This window comes from Perognathus longimembris, chromosome 19 (genome assembly GCF_023159225.1).
Source record: "Perognathus longimembris pacificus isolate PPM17 chromosome 19, ASM2315922v1, whole genome shotgun sequence".
Lineage (NCBI taxonomy): Eukaryota > Metazoa > Chordata > Mammalia > Rodentia > Heteromyidae > Perognathus > Perognathus longimembris.
In genome coordinates, this window is record NC_063179.1 from 32518346 (window position 1) to 32533712 (window position 15367).

General features: G+C 45.1%; 1 protein-coding gene and 1 pseudogene across 1 annotated transcript in view; one reads left to right on the forward strand and one right to left on the reverse strand.

The window, feature by feature from the left end:
- Cdc20b (cell division cycle 20B) overlaps positions 1-15367 on the reverse strand; it is a 59574-nt gene that overhangs the window by 28492 nt on the left and 15715 nt on the right. The window contains exon 5 of the mRNA XM_048368256.1: positions 31-259. Within this exon, the coding sequence (XP_048224213.1) occupies positions 31-259 (229 nt within the window). The remainder of the gene's footprint in view (positions 1-30; positions 260-15367) is intronic.
- LOC125367640 lies at positions 3353-15020 on the forward strand (annotated as a pseudogene).

Below are 15367 nucleotides of genomic sequence, written 5' to 3' on the forward strand. Positions count from 1 at the left end.
ATCCTTTTCACTCCACAAAACTGGGCTCACCTGGAGTCAGGGTGTCCTTTTCAGACATTACCCTCAGCTCTGACCCAGCAGATTCTTCTAGGCCCAGGGTGGAACTCTCCTCCCCCAGAGAGCCTTCGGTGGCCTCCTGGATTGGACTCTGCTGCCATCTTGTGGTGATTGGGCTACTGGCCAAGGGAACCTGCGCCCACAGCCGCTTCATAAAGTTGCTCTTAAAGTTAGAATATGTAGTGGTGACTGGGTCAAATCCCTGTAACAGCAAAGAGGGTTGTGAGTTATTGTGTCTTCGATGGACAAAAGGAAACTTTCCTTAGTACAGGATGGCATGGTAAGTGCTAGACCCTATGTTCAAGCCTTAATACTGCCATAGAACGAAATTTACATGAGCTTTGTCTAGTACAAAACTAAATATGTACGCGACTTTTGTGACTTGAGAAGTTACTTAGATAATTATATATTATATACCTAGCTTCAAAATTATATATTACAAGTTTTTTGTTGACTTGAGGCATGGCTTAAATGGTACAGCACCTGCAAAGCAAGCAAGCCAAGCAAGCACAAAGCCTGAGTTCAAATCCATGCACCAGCCAGGTGCTAGTGGCTCATGCCTGTACTCCTTGCTACTCAGGAGGCTGAGATCTGAGGATCATGGTTCAAAGCCAGCCTAGGCAGAAAAGTCCTTGAGATGCTTATATCCATTAACCACCCAAAAGGCCAGAAGTGGAGCTATGGCTCAAAGTAGTAGACTATCTGTAGCCAGACTCAGGCAATCTCTGCACTTCAGCCAAGCAGCCCTTTGCCTGGCAAAAAGGGGGGAGAAAGAAAGAGAGGAGACACCATATTTGAAAATATATTTAATTTACAAAAATAAGAAAAAGAGGAAGAAGACCTGCTCAACAGATGGTTTTTACTGTTTTTGTTTGTTTGATGTTTGGAAATTCAAGTAAGCTTTTTTTAAAAAATTAAGTTTAAAAGAAGAAGAAATAGGGAGAAATACGTCAGCTAAGCAAAATGATGAAGACATTTCCCACTGGCGCCTCGGCAAGTCCGTGTGTCTCTGACTGGGCTTGTTACTCTGTCCATCTTGAATGCTTTCCACTTGAAATCTCTTCCATGATTCTCTGCCAGGGCAATTCCTAGCCCACTTTCACAGCTCAGTTTACCAACAACATCAGAAAAGTGTCCCAAAATTCCTTCCTCTCCATGCCATACTGGGTTAGGCGGTAAGGGAAGTGGAGTCAGGGTCCCCAGCAATATTCAGGTCCTAATTCTGGAGCCTATAAATTCCCCTTTATGTTGCCTTCCATGGAAATAGGACTTTATGATGTGATTAGGGGCTAACCTACCATGAGATGGGCATTCCATCCTAACTTGTCTGCTGAGCCCTAAATTATATCATGTGTTCTCATAAGAAGGCAGAGAAAAGCAAAGGGATGACAACATATCCCACATCAGAGACTGAAGTGTTGACTTCAGCAAACCAAGACAACCAGAACCTGAATGAAGTGGTAAAGCACAGATCCTCCCAGGAGCTTCTGCAGGAAGCAGGACCCTGCACATAGCTTCCACATAGCAAAACTGATCTTGGCTCTCTGGCCACCAGAACTGTGTGTTTTAAGCCACTGAGTTGTGCTCATTTATCTCAGCAGCCATAGGAAACTAATGCACACTCTTCACTGGCCTTGCACAACTCACTGCGTGTGCTTCCAATAGAACCCCACTAATAACAACATTCACTACTTATCTTACTACTAATAATATTGAGCTCTCAAGGTGCACGGACACTGGGATGTATGGATTGCATAGTTTAAGTTCCATTGCAATCCTGGGAGGCAGGTAGGTACCATTATTTGCCCCGTTCTGCAGAGTAACCTTAATGGGGTTACATAATTTGAACAAAGATTCAAAGATACTAAGCCAGGAGTCAGTAGCTCCCTGCTACTCAGAAGGCCGAGATGTGAGGATCTTGGCTCAAAGCCAGTAAAAGCCCATGATAATTTTATTCCCAATTAATTGCAAAAAAAAAAAAGCTGAAAGAGGAGCTGTGGCACAAGTGGTAGAGCACTAGCCATGAGAAAAAAAAAATGCTCAGGGACAGTGCCTAGGCCCTGAGTTCAAGCCAATTTGAATATAATCAATGAGCAGTCAAACCAAAGTATGAAGTAAATAACAGCTGGTAGCTGAAGGTGGCAGCAGTCACAGAGGGGACATGCAAACAATGAGGCCTAGGAGCTACTGCAGGTTGCACTGTTCTATTTCATCTTCAATGTTTTTAAACTTTTGTTCCAGGATCTACCTCCTGCTCAGGAAATGCCTGTCACATAGTTTCAATAGCTTGAGTATTTATGAATAGAGAGGAAGAGGAAAGTAAGAGAAAGAAGACAAAGAAGGGAAAAGGTTAAAAGACTCACTGCTCAGAGCCCACGGTTCAGCTCTCTACCTTGTGAGTTTCTATCATGGTGACATTGTATTGGGAGGAATTCAGAGCTTCAGGACCAAAACAATAAATAGAAAGACCCTAGAAAGGTTCAAAACAAGGTCAGGAAGTCACAAGATGAAACAACACAGAAACAAATGTACTGGAGAGCAAATCATCTCACACCCAAGTATTTAGCATGTGCAAAACAGCTGGACATTCCAAAAAAAGACATGTTGATGGCACAGTCTGGCATGGACCTGGTGACAAAGACAGAAGTCACAAAGAAGGTTCCTGAGCTCTCTGGTGAAATCAGACACACACACACACACACACACACACACACACACACACACACACACTCTGTCCTTCCTTAGGTCTGTGTGGCAGTTTCCAACACTGACACTATCACCAGCCCAAAGCAGCAGCATTCTCTCCACAAGATACTTCAGATTCAATGTCTCAATACTGTTCCAAGTTAATCATAAATATAAAAGACTCATCTCAAGGCAACAAACAGTACAAGAAATGTATCCAATGCCCAATGTATGATACTGTAAGCTCTCTGTACGTCAGTTTGATAATAAAAATTTGAGAAAAAAAAAAAAAAGACTCATCTCCCCATATTTGAATCTCAATTTCCTCACATTCCTGGGCAATATGACCCAAATCAAGAATGATAATGTACTGATGTTTCAAAAAGATGGGAGAAAGAACTTTGAATGTTTTTAGCATTAAAAAAGTGAGCAATGGGGACTGGAATGTGGCTTAGTGGTAGAGTGCTTGCCTCACATACATGAAGCCCTGGGTTTGATTCCTGAGCACCACATATATAGAAAAAAGCCAGAAGTCCTTTGCATGATTCCTTCCTGCATCTCTTCTCGGCTTTGAGCTGCACTCCTCCATCCGCCCTCACCATGCCGGCTCATGGAGGACTCAATGAACATGGACATGGACATGAGCCTACTGCAGCCTCAGAACTACCTTTTCAGTTTATGAACTAAAAGCTGACAAAGATTATCACTTTAAGGTATATTATGATAAAAATGAGCACCAGTTATCATTAAGAATGGTTAGAGTGTATATCACTGTTGTAATTACTTTCAACATGCCATGTGAAACCATAGCTTCCTTTGTTGATGATCCTCTTGTATTATAACCTGAGAGGCAGAAGCCCCTCCCCATGTTGGTGTGTTTGCTATGCCCCACTGAGGAAGAAAGAGGAGATCCCGCTCCATGTGGGGGAGACCAGAAGCTACACAACACACACACACACACACACACACACACACACACACACGACTGCCGGCAGGGGAACTAAAAAGGGAAGTACTTCCAGAGGAAAAAGGAAGAGAAGAGCAGGAGGAGAGAGGAGGGGAGTGAAGCGGAGTGGAGCAGAGCCAGATGGGCCAGAGGAGCAGAGCAGTGAGCTGAACCAGGCCGGTTCAAGGAGCGGTGCAGAGCTGACCGAAGCCTGCCGGAAGAGCAGGGCGAAGAGTAGAACTGAGCCAGCCTGAGGAGACGAGCGAAGCAGAGAGCTGAACTGGGTTGGCGGGAGGAGTGGTACAGAGACAAACTGGAGCCTGAGGCCTAAGGAAGGGTCCAAAGCTTTAGGACTGAGGGTGAGTCTGGAGCCTTAGGCCCGAGGAGCAATCTTAGGCCTGAGGCCGGCAGAGAAGCCTAAAGCCTGTGGGGAGGCTTGAGGCCTACAGGAAGGAAGCTTACTCCTCTGGAGGCTTGGAGATTTGGAGGCCAGGAGGCTGAGGTGGTTAGAAATTAAGCTGGAGGTTCAGAGTTCAGGTGAAGACAGGTCTCAGGTCCAGTTTCAGGGTAACTAACCCAGGACAAGGTAGTCGCGGGCAGCATTAGGAGGTAGAGGGTAGCTCTGGTTCCAGGTTTCAGATTGTAAATAAAACCCCTTTGTAAATAAAACCCCTTCCCACCTTCAGTTGTGCCTCAGTGGATCATTCTCACCCTTGGAACACAACATAATCCCCTTCCTGTGGTTGTCCCCACACTATCACTGTATCTCATCTGAGTACCCTGGATACTGTATATACTGGTATTAGAACTAGTGAAGTGAAAGGGAATATCAAAATCGAGAGACAAAGGATAAAAAGACAAATGACTCCCAAAGCAATACTTGCAAAACGATTTGGTATAAACCAACTGGATAACTCATGGGGGGAGAAGGAAAGGGGAGGGGGAGAGGGGGATGAGGGAGGAGATAACAAATAGTACAAGAAATGTACCCAAGACCTTAGGTATGAAACTGTAACCCCTCTGTACATCACTTTGACAATAAATAAGTAATTATTTTTTTAAAGGATGGTTAGTTTAGGGCTGGTGCAAAAGATGAACTGCATATCATCGAGGCAGAGGCCATGAATTTTGAGGGAAGTCCAATTAAAGTTACACTGGAAACTTTGAAAATGTCTGTGCAGCCAATGGTTTCCCTTGGGGGCTTTGAAATCACACCAACTGTGGTCCTGAGGCTGAAGCGTGGCTCAGGACCTGTGCACATTAGTGGACAGCACTTGGTTGCTGTGGAGGAGGATGCAGAGTCAGAAGATGAAGAGGAGGAGGATGTAAAACTACTGAGTGTGTCTGGTCTGCCCCTGGAGGTGGTAACACAGTTCCACAGGAAAAAGTAAAATTCGCTGAAGAAGAAGAAGATAAGGAGGAGGAAGAGGAGGAGGAGGAGGAGGAGGAGGAGGAGGAGGAGGAGGAGGAGGAGGAGGAGGAGGAGGAGGATTTTTTTTTTTTTGGCCAGTCCTGGGCCTTGGACTCAGGGCCTGAGCACTGTCCCTGGCTTCTTCCCGCTCAAGGCTAGCACTCTGCCACTTGAGCCACAGCGCCGCTTCTGGCCGTTTTCTGTATATGTGGTGCTGGGGAATGGAACCTAGGGCCTCGTGTATCCGAGGCAGGCACTCTTGCCACTAGGCTATATCCCCAGCCCGAGGAGGAGGATTTTGATGACAAGGAAGAAGAAGAAAAAGTTCCAGTGAAGAAATCTATATGAGATACTCCAGCCAAAAATGCACAGAAATCAAACCAGAATGGTGTAGGGAGCCAACAGCAAAGTTCATCCTGACTTCTGGCTATGCTCTCAAGGATGTGCAAGGACATGGCTTAGTCAATGTAGGGAACCAACTGCAAAGTCATCCTGACCTCTGACTATGTTATCTCAAGGACGTGCAAGGACATGGCTTACTTAAAGGACAGCACTAATCCGGAGATGTTTTATATGTCCACAAGAGTCTGTTTTATGTTAACCATTCAACATTGTTTTACTGCCTCTTGTTATTTACCAACTTCAGGGCCTCCTTGTTTTCTTAAACTTTAGTTAATCCTATGCCATTCCCTGGTTCCTAAACTGTATATAAGCTGGAAGTTAAGAATAAATGGGAAAAACCAGCAGCCAGAAGCAGTGGAGAAACGCAGGAAAACAAAAAGAAGCAAAAAAGAAGAGCCGAAAACCTACACGAAGCCAGAGAATCTACGGGGCACCCTCCCCCCACCAGCTGACCCTGGCCCGAACAGAGCCAGGCTGGGAAAGGGGACCTGGTGATTGGCAGACCGACTGCCGGGAGCACAGAGTCCAGACAGCGGGACTCCATGGACACCAGGGAGAGTGCAGACCATGACACACAGTGATGGCAGCGATGGGAAGTTTGGGTCCACACCGGGAATGGACATAAGTGGCTGGGGAACCCAGCAGTGCAGAAGGGAAGAGCCGGGGACGCCACCACGACCTTTCGCCACACCCGAAGGACCAAAGGCGGTGCAGGACACACACACAATCCAGGACCAGTGAGTCCCCCATTACCCCCTCCCCCAACAGGAGACCAGCTATCAGAGACCCAAACCCTAAAAAGAAGCTAGATCTCCCTCCCTCCCCCTCCCCACCCCAAGGGAACAAAGAACCTCCAAATCAGGTGGGAAGCTCCCATCAGGCGCTGGGAAGTCACAGGAGTTTAGCAGGGGAAGGGCGGAGCAGCCCCAAGGCTGCCCAGGAGCCGGAATTGGCCGAACCGGCCCTGGCCCTTCCCAACAGGGGCCAGGGGATGGCCGGCAGTGCAAGCCCCACCCGAGGAGCCTGGACCTCACGGACTCTTACAACTAAAATCACAGGTGCTGGTGGGCAATACCAGCACAGCAGGGACACCTGGGCCTAATCACGCCCCCCTCCTCGCAGCGGAGGCGCAGTCTGAGGGCGCTAACCTGCGCCTGGACAGTTGATCCCACTGGGCCCCACACATACCGCCCTCCACAGTGGACTCGTGGGAGGGCACAAACACAACCCAACAACCCGGGGCTCTCTCTGGTAGGCGTACCCCACTCAGGTGGACAGGGCCACAGCGGCAGCACCCGTTGTAGTGGGTGCACAGCGCACAGGTGGGCGGGGCCCCCGGCGACAGCGCCCGCTATGGTAGGCGTACCCCACTCAGGTGGGTGGGGCCACAGTGGCAGTGCCCGCTCTGGTAGGCGCGCCTACATAGGAGGGCAGAGCTCTACATCGGCCCGTGCCCACTCAGTTTGGCGCATTTCGCACAAGTGGGTGGGCCACACCCCAACACCACTGGCCCCAGAGAGGTCCACATGGGAAGACAAACTGCCTGAGAGGTGAGCTCCTCTGACCAAGATACAGAGTGGAAAAAAGAACCAAAGAAGAGATAAGCCTCCACGCCACGCTGAATTAGCGACCAACAAACCCCCAATAGGGGCACACTAGGGTCAGCACAGCACAGCGCCAGGACACTGTCCCGCAGAGAAAGACACAGAACCTACCGGCCCCCAAGTGCAGGGAGAGTGACCACCTCAGCAACAACCGAGAAGGTTACACTCACCCACTGGGAAGCAAGGTCCAACAGCCAAACCCAAACCCAGAGCCAGGACACCAGGGCACAAGGCTCGCACTGACGGACCAGCGGGAACCAGCACAAAACCAAACCAGGGAAGCCACCCACAGATCTCCAGATGCGCAAATCACAAAGAAATATAACACAGTTCATCAAAGGGCAAGCCAACTCGCCAGCTCCAAAAAGCAGCACGACTGAAAAGGAGATGGAGAATAAAAAAAGCAAATGAGGCCATGTTAACAGAAATGATGGAAAGCGTCAGAAACAAAATCGGAAAACAATTCCAGGAGTTTAGAGTGGAAGTCTTGAAGGAGATCCAGGAAGCCAAGAAATAAATGGAAGCAAAAATGGATACAATGCAAACCTCCGTTAAAGAAGACCTTAACATCCTGAGAAGTGAAATGCATGAAAAAATAGATTTAAAGTACAACTCTTTAAAGAAGAAATTTCCATGATCAGAGCTGATCTGACAACCATAAACAGCTCTCTGACATCCATAAACTACACAATTGAATCCACAGCACAAAGAAATGACCATATGGAAACCAGAATCTCGCTCTTGGACGATGAAGCAGCCGACAACAACCAGAAAATTACCACACTCCAAGAAACGGTGAAGCCTCAGGGCAGACTAATCCAGGAACTAATGGACAAAGACAAGAGATATAATCTGTGCATAATTGGAATAGAAGAAGGAGCCGAGTACCAGAGCAGAGGGCTTTATCATATTTTCAATAAAGTTATTGCAGAAAACTTCCCCAATCTCACAAGGGACCCCATCCAGGTAACTGAAGCCTATAGGACACCTGGCAGGCCAGACCCCAGAAAAGCCACCAGAAGGCACATAATATTCAAGACTTCAGATCTCAAGAATAAAGAGCAAATTCTGAATGCAGCCAAAACGAAGAAAGAAATTTTCTACAATGGGAAGAGGATCCGAATAAAAGCAGACCTCTCCACACAAACCTACGAAGTGAGTGGAAGAACACCATCCAAGTTCTACAGGCCAACAATATGCAACCTAGGATTAAATATCCAGAGAAATTGGAGTTCACATTCGAAGGGAAAACCAGATCTTTCCATAGCAAAGAGGATCTAAAGGAGTATGTGAATAAAAAACCAGCCCTACAGCGAATTCTAAGAGGGGATCCCCACCCAACGGAGATCATACAGGACACACAGAAACAGAAACAGAAAGAGCAGCTCACTAAAGAAAAAAAAAAGAGGAGAAAACAGCCCAACAAGATGATGGAAGGAGAAAAAAACACTCTTATCCTTGATCTCTTTGAATATAAATAGTATAAACTCTCCGATAAAGAGGAGCAGACTGGCAGAATGGATCCACAAACAAAAAGTTGGCATCTGTTGTCTACAAGAGACCCACCTTACAGCAAGGGACAAAAACAGAATGAAAGGATGGAGCAAGATCTTCCAAGCAAACGCACCTACCAAAACGGCAGGTTTAGCCATCCTGATCTCAGACAAGCTGGACTTCTCATTAAAATCAACTCAAAAAGACAAAGAAGGACACTACATTTTAATACAAGGAAAAATCCAGAATCAAGACATCATGGTGATAAATGTATACTCACCGAACAAAAGAGGCCACACAAATGTCAAGCAAATTCTCACAGAATTACAGAACAAGATAGACGCAAACACAATCATAATGGGAGACTTAAATACCCCACTCTCTCCAAGAGCCAGATCCAACACCCAGAGGATCACCAAGGGAGCTGAGGACCTAAGTAACACCATATCCCAAATGGATCTGAAAGATCTATACAGAATCTTCCACCCTACAGAGACCCAATACACCTTCTTTGTTGGGGACTGTTTTGGTCTTGGTGGAAGAAGGGCACCAAGAGCGAGAAACTGCCCTTCCCCCAGCCCTGGAACAATGGGAGGGAGCCCCTACCACCTTCCGGCCTCAACCAGAAAAGCCCCCCCGCCCCTTGGGAGGTGAGCTCGTGCGTGCCACCATGATGGTTGCCCGGCCAAGAAAGGAGGTTCCAGGATCACTTGAGTGACAGCACAGTCAGCCAATCAGTCAGTCACCCCAAGTCCTTCCCCTTCCGCCTTTGTCATCATAATAAATTTCTCTGTCCTGCCCTCTGGGGCTGAGACACATCCCACCATCGCAGCGTGTCCCAGATTGGAAAATTAAACCCAGAGCACCCGCTCTGGAGAAATGTTTTCTTGTTCTCTCCAGGAAAAGGAGGACCATGTTGGACTTCTGCTCTTCCATGGAAATATGGAAAGTAGGACTGCATACGGTAGGAGGCAACCAAGCTTCCTTTCCTTGTTTGCTTTCTAGATTTTTTCTTGAGCGTCTCATGGCACAATGTTTTTCCGTGGCAATACTGCCTACAGTGTCACACAAAGAAACTAAAGGAATTTTGCACCGCGCTTCTTCCTTTCCTCTCCCCGTGCTGCTAGACTTGGGGAGTCCCATTGGAAAGAAAATAGGAGCTGAGGGTATTGACACTCAACCCCGATGTTTTATGATAAAAATGTTTAAAAAAGTAAATGCAAAGGTTTAGCACCTTGGCTTCAATGTTTATATAAAAGAATGTTTTACTAATCACATATGTTTGAGTTATCAGCTACTGTGAACTGCCAGGAATGCCAGAGTTTCAACCTACTTCTACTTCACCACCAAAAGAGGGCTGATGTCTGCACCTGCCTGCACTTGGCAGAAACCAGCTGAGGATTCCGACTTCTGGACAAAGCCAGATGGATGGACCCTTACCTACCCTTCACCCGTTTTGTGGAAGGGGCCCACAGATCTTATGTCACATTTGCCCTATGCCCACACATGCCATGTATTTACAGCATCCCCTGCTCATTGAAAAAACAAAGAGGGGGAGATGTTGGGGACTGTTTTGGTCTTGGTGGAAGAAGGGCACCAAGAGCGATACGCTGCCCTTCCCCCAGCCCTGGGACAATGGGAGGGAGCCCCTCCCACCTTCCGGCCTCAACCAGAAAAGCCCCCCCCCCGCCCCTTGGGAGGCGAGCGCGTGCGTGCAACCATGATGGATGCCCGGCCCAGAAAGGAGGTTCCAGGATCACTTGAGTGACAGCACAGTCAGCCAATCAGTCAGTCACCCCAAGTCCTTCCCCTTCCGCCTTTGTCATCGTAATAAATTTCTCTGTCCTGCCCTCTGGGGCTGAGACGCATCCCACCATTGCAGCGTGTCCCTGATGCCTTCTTTCTGCCCCCGCTCCTGGTAACATGTGAGGGGACTGGGGGGAGAGGAGGCTTCAGCAACCTTTCCTCAACTTAGCGCAAGTCCACGAGAGTACGCCTTGTCCTTCTGCCTGTGGAAGGCAAGGACGAGTGCTCTTTCATAGATTTTAGGGTTCAAACATTCTCCCCGGAAGATCGGGGAGAAAGGGATCGTTCAGATCCCGACACTTCTTCTCAGCAGCACATGGATCATACTCCAAAATAGACCATGTCATAGCCCACACAAAGAACCTCAGCAAATACAAAAGTATTGACGTCATCCCATGTATTATATCTGACCACAGTGGATTAAAGGTAACCCTCAATAACAACGGTTACCACAGAGGCTATACACATTCTTGGAGGCTAAACCCCACACTGTTATCCAACACATGGGCCACAGACCAAATTAAAGATGAAATCAACGAATTAATAAGCCACAATGACAATGAAAACACATCACAAAGAAACCTATGGGACACAGCTAAGGCAGTACTGAGGGGCAAGATCATTGCCCTCAGCACTCACATTAAAAGAATGGAAACAGACGGGGCTGGGAATATGGCCTAGTGGCAAGAGCGCTTGCCTTGTATACATGAAGCCCTGGGTTCAATTCCCCAGCACCACATATATAGAAAATGGCCAGAAGTGGTGCTGTGGCTCAAGTGGCAGAGTGCTAGCCTTGAGCAAAAAGAAGCTAGGGACAGTGCTCAGGCCCTGAGTCCAAGGCCCAGGACTGGCAAAAAAAAAAAAAAAAAAAAAAAAAGAATGGAAGCAGAGCAGGTGAATAACCTCACGATGAAACTAAAACAACTGGAGAAACAAGAAATGACCGAATCTAAAATGACTAGGAGGAGAGAGATCACAAAGATTAAAGAACAGATAAATCTGATTGAAAAAAGAAAGACCATTCAACAAATAAATAAGACTAAAAGCTGGTTCTTTGAGAAAATAAATAAAATTGACAGACCCCTCACAAGACTTACAAAAAAAAAAAGAGAAAAGACTCATATACATAAAATCAGGGACTCCACTGGAAAAATTACCACAAGTACACACGATATTCAAACAATCATAAGGAGCTATTTCCAGAACGTCTATTCAGTAAAAAACAATAATTTTACAGAAATGGATCAATTCTTAGAGAAGTATAAACTGCCCAAACTGAACCAAGAAGAAATAAATCAACAAAATAAACCAATAACTTACAGCAAGATACAGGAGGTAATCAAGAACCTCCCAACAAAAAAAAAGCCCAGGCCCAGATGGATTCACCAATGAATTCTACAAAACCTTTAGTGAGGAGCTAATACCAATACTCCTCAAAATCTTCCATGAAATATAAACAGAGGGAGAAATCCCAAACTCATTCTATGAAGATAATATCATACTCATTCCCAAACCAGGCAAAGACCCAACAAAAAAAAGAGAACTACAGACCAATATCACTAATGAACACAGACGCAAAGCTCCTCAATAAAATATTAGCTAACAGGATCCAGAAACTGATCAAGAAAAGTATACATCATGACCAAGTAGGCTTCATCCCACAGTCACAAGGATGGTTCAACATCCATAAATCAATCAATGTAATTCACCACATAAACAGAACTAAAATCAAGAATCACATTGTTATCTCAGTTGATGCCCAAAAAGCCTTTGACAAAATACAACATCCATACTTATTAAAAGCTTTGGAGAGAACAGGAATAGATGGAACATTCCTCAAAACAATGAAAGCCATATACAACAGACCAACTGCTAACATCATATTAAATGGAGAGAAACTAAAATCATTCCTCCTAAACTAAGGAACAAGACAAGGATGCCCACTCTCCCCACTTCTTTTCAACATAGTGCTGGAATCCCTAGCCATAGCAATAAGGCAAGAGGAGGACATCAAAGGGATCCACATCGGCAAGGAAGAAATCAAGCTATCCCTATTCGCAGACAACATGATCTTATACCTGAAGGACCCAAAAAACTCAGTCCCCAAACTCCTACACCTAATAAAACATTTTGGCAAATTAGCAGGATACAAAACCAATCCACAAAAGTGAGCAGCTTTTCTGTACACCAGCAATATACAAACAGAAAAGGAAATTATGGAAACAATTCCACTTACAGTAGCCAAAAAAAGAATAAAGTACCTAGGGATCAACTTAACCAAGGACGTGACGGACCTATTTAATGAAAACTATAAAAATCTAAAAAGGGAAATCAAAGAAGACACAAGGAGATGGAAAGACCTCCCATGCTCATGGGTAGGCAGAATCAATTATAGTGAAAATGGCCATATTGCCCAAATTGTTATACAAATTCAATGCAATCTCTATCAAAATCACAGTCACATTCTTCACTGAAATAGAGAAGGCAATCCATAAATTCATATGGAACAGCAAAAGACCTAGAATAGCCAAAGCAATTCTAGGCAAAAAAAAAAAAGCAGTGCAGGAGGTCAGACTTCAAGCTCTACTACAGGGCCATCATAACAAAAACAGCCTGGTATTGGTATAAAAACAGATTGGAAGACCAATGGATTAGAATTGAAGTCAGCTGATATTCGACAAAGGAGCTAAAGACATTCAATAGAATAAACATAGCCTCTTCAACTACTGGTGCTGGGAGAACTGGGCAGCCATATGCAGAAAACTCAAAGTAGGCCCAAGCCTATCACCATGCACCAAGATCAACTCAAAATGGATCAAGGACCTCAATAACAGACCTGAATCCTTGAAACTACTGAAGGACAGAGTAGGAAAGACGCTAGAACTTATAGGCACAGGAAGGAACTTCCTGAATATAGTCCCAGGGGCACAACAAATAGGGGAGAGACTCAACAAATAGGACTACTACAAATTAAAAAATTTCTGCACAGCTAAGGACATAGCCACCAAAACAGAAAGACAGCCAACCATATGGGAAAGGATCTTTACCAGCACAGCAACAGACAAAGGCCTAATATCTGTCATCTACAGAGAACTCAAAAAACTAAGCCCCTCCAAGCCCAATAAACCGATTAGGAAATGGGGAAAGGAGCTAAAGAGAGACTTCACAAGAGAAGAGATAAAAATGGCAAAGAAACATATGAGGAAATGTTCACCATCCCTGGTAGTAAAGGAAATGCAAATAAAAACAACCCTGAGATAGCACCTCACTCCAGTTAGAATGGCCTATACTCTGAACTCAGGCAACATCAAATGCTGGAGCGGGTGTGGGGAAAGAGGAACCCTTCTCCATTGTTGGTGGGAGTGCATATTAGTACAACCACTTTGGAGAACAGTATGGAGGTTTCTCAAAAAGCTCAATATAGACCTACCCTATGACCCAGCCATACCACTCCTAGGCATCTATCCTAAACAGCAAGTCCCAAGATATCAAAAAGACATTTGTCCTTCCATGTTTATTGCGGCACAATTCACAATAGCCAAAATATGGAAACAACCCAGGTGCCCCTCCACAGATGAATGGATCCAAAAAATATGGTAGTTTTACACAATGCAATACTACATAGCGATTAGGAATGGTGAAATATTGTTATTCGCAGGGAAATGGTCAGAACTTGAACAAATAATGTTGAGCCTAGAACACAAAAAACAAAGGGGCATGATCTCCCTGATATATGACTGTTAGCAAAGGGAGACGGAGAGACAGTAGAGACCAGGTCTGTGAAACCAAAAACTGCTTGTCAAATGGTATTTCCCACAGGATTGGGGCAGTGACCCAACAGTATGTAACTAAAACCAAACAACTACTCAACATTTAAAGGTCAAAAATCGACCTCTCAGTGGATCACAATAGCTCAAAAGCTATGCATGTACGTTCATATAAGACTACTGTCGACATATTGTCTAATATCGACATTACATTTAAAGCCCTAGGTGAATTTTCTTGGGCTTGGCCACGTGGCTACTGTATATGTTCTTGATACATTGTATATTGTATATATGTCTACCTGACCTAGAGAAGGGAAAGAAAAACAGGGCATAAGATATCACAAGAAATGTACACACTGCCCTACTATGTAACTGTACCCTTTTTGCACAACACCTTGTCAAAAAAATGTGTTCAATTAATAAATTAAAAATTAAAAAAAAGAATAAATGGGGCTGCAGTCTTGAGCTGCAGACCTCACGAACTCCATCTTTTGTCTTTTGTCTTTTGTCTCTTGTCTTGTATCTTTCTTTTTCTTTAATCCTCGCCCCCTCAATCAGGATTCCCTTTCACTGTCGGCTGGCTCCGGCAGAATGGAAAAGACTCAAAATCAATGACAAGATCAAAAGGTCAAGAATCTGTCAAAAAACAGGAAAAAACTCCTAAAACACCAAAAGGACCTAGTTCAGTAGAAGACATTTAAGCAAAAACACAAGCAAGTAGAGAAAAAGATGGTTCTCTTCCCAAAGTGGAAGCCAAGTTCATCAATTATGTGAAGAATTGCTTCCGGATGACTGACCAGAAGGCTATTCAAAAATCTCTGGCAATGAAGGAAATCTCTTTAAGAGTAGTTGGGGCTGTTTGTTGAAATTTTCCATCTTATTTTATTTCTATAAGAGTTGATATCTGGCTGTCCTTTTTATAATGTGAAGTGAGAACTTTCCCTTCTATGTTTGATAAATGTTGTACAGGCTCCACTGCCAAAAACATATTGTCCAAAATGCCCATTTAGTTTTTAAAGACAGAACTCCACCCTGTGCTTGGATTTAAGTATGTATGGAATTGTTATGATGGGCCGCAGTAAATGTGATGGTCAGATGTGGAAATGGTGGGGATACAAAATATACATGTGAATATTGCCAAAGTGGAGCAGCACGTGGTGGACGGAAAGGAGCGGACGCTGTTGGTGCACCGGAA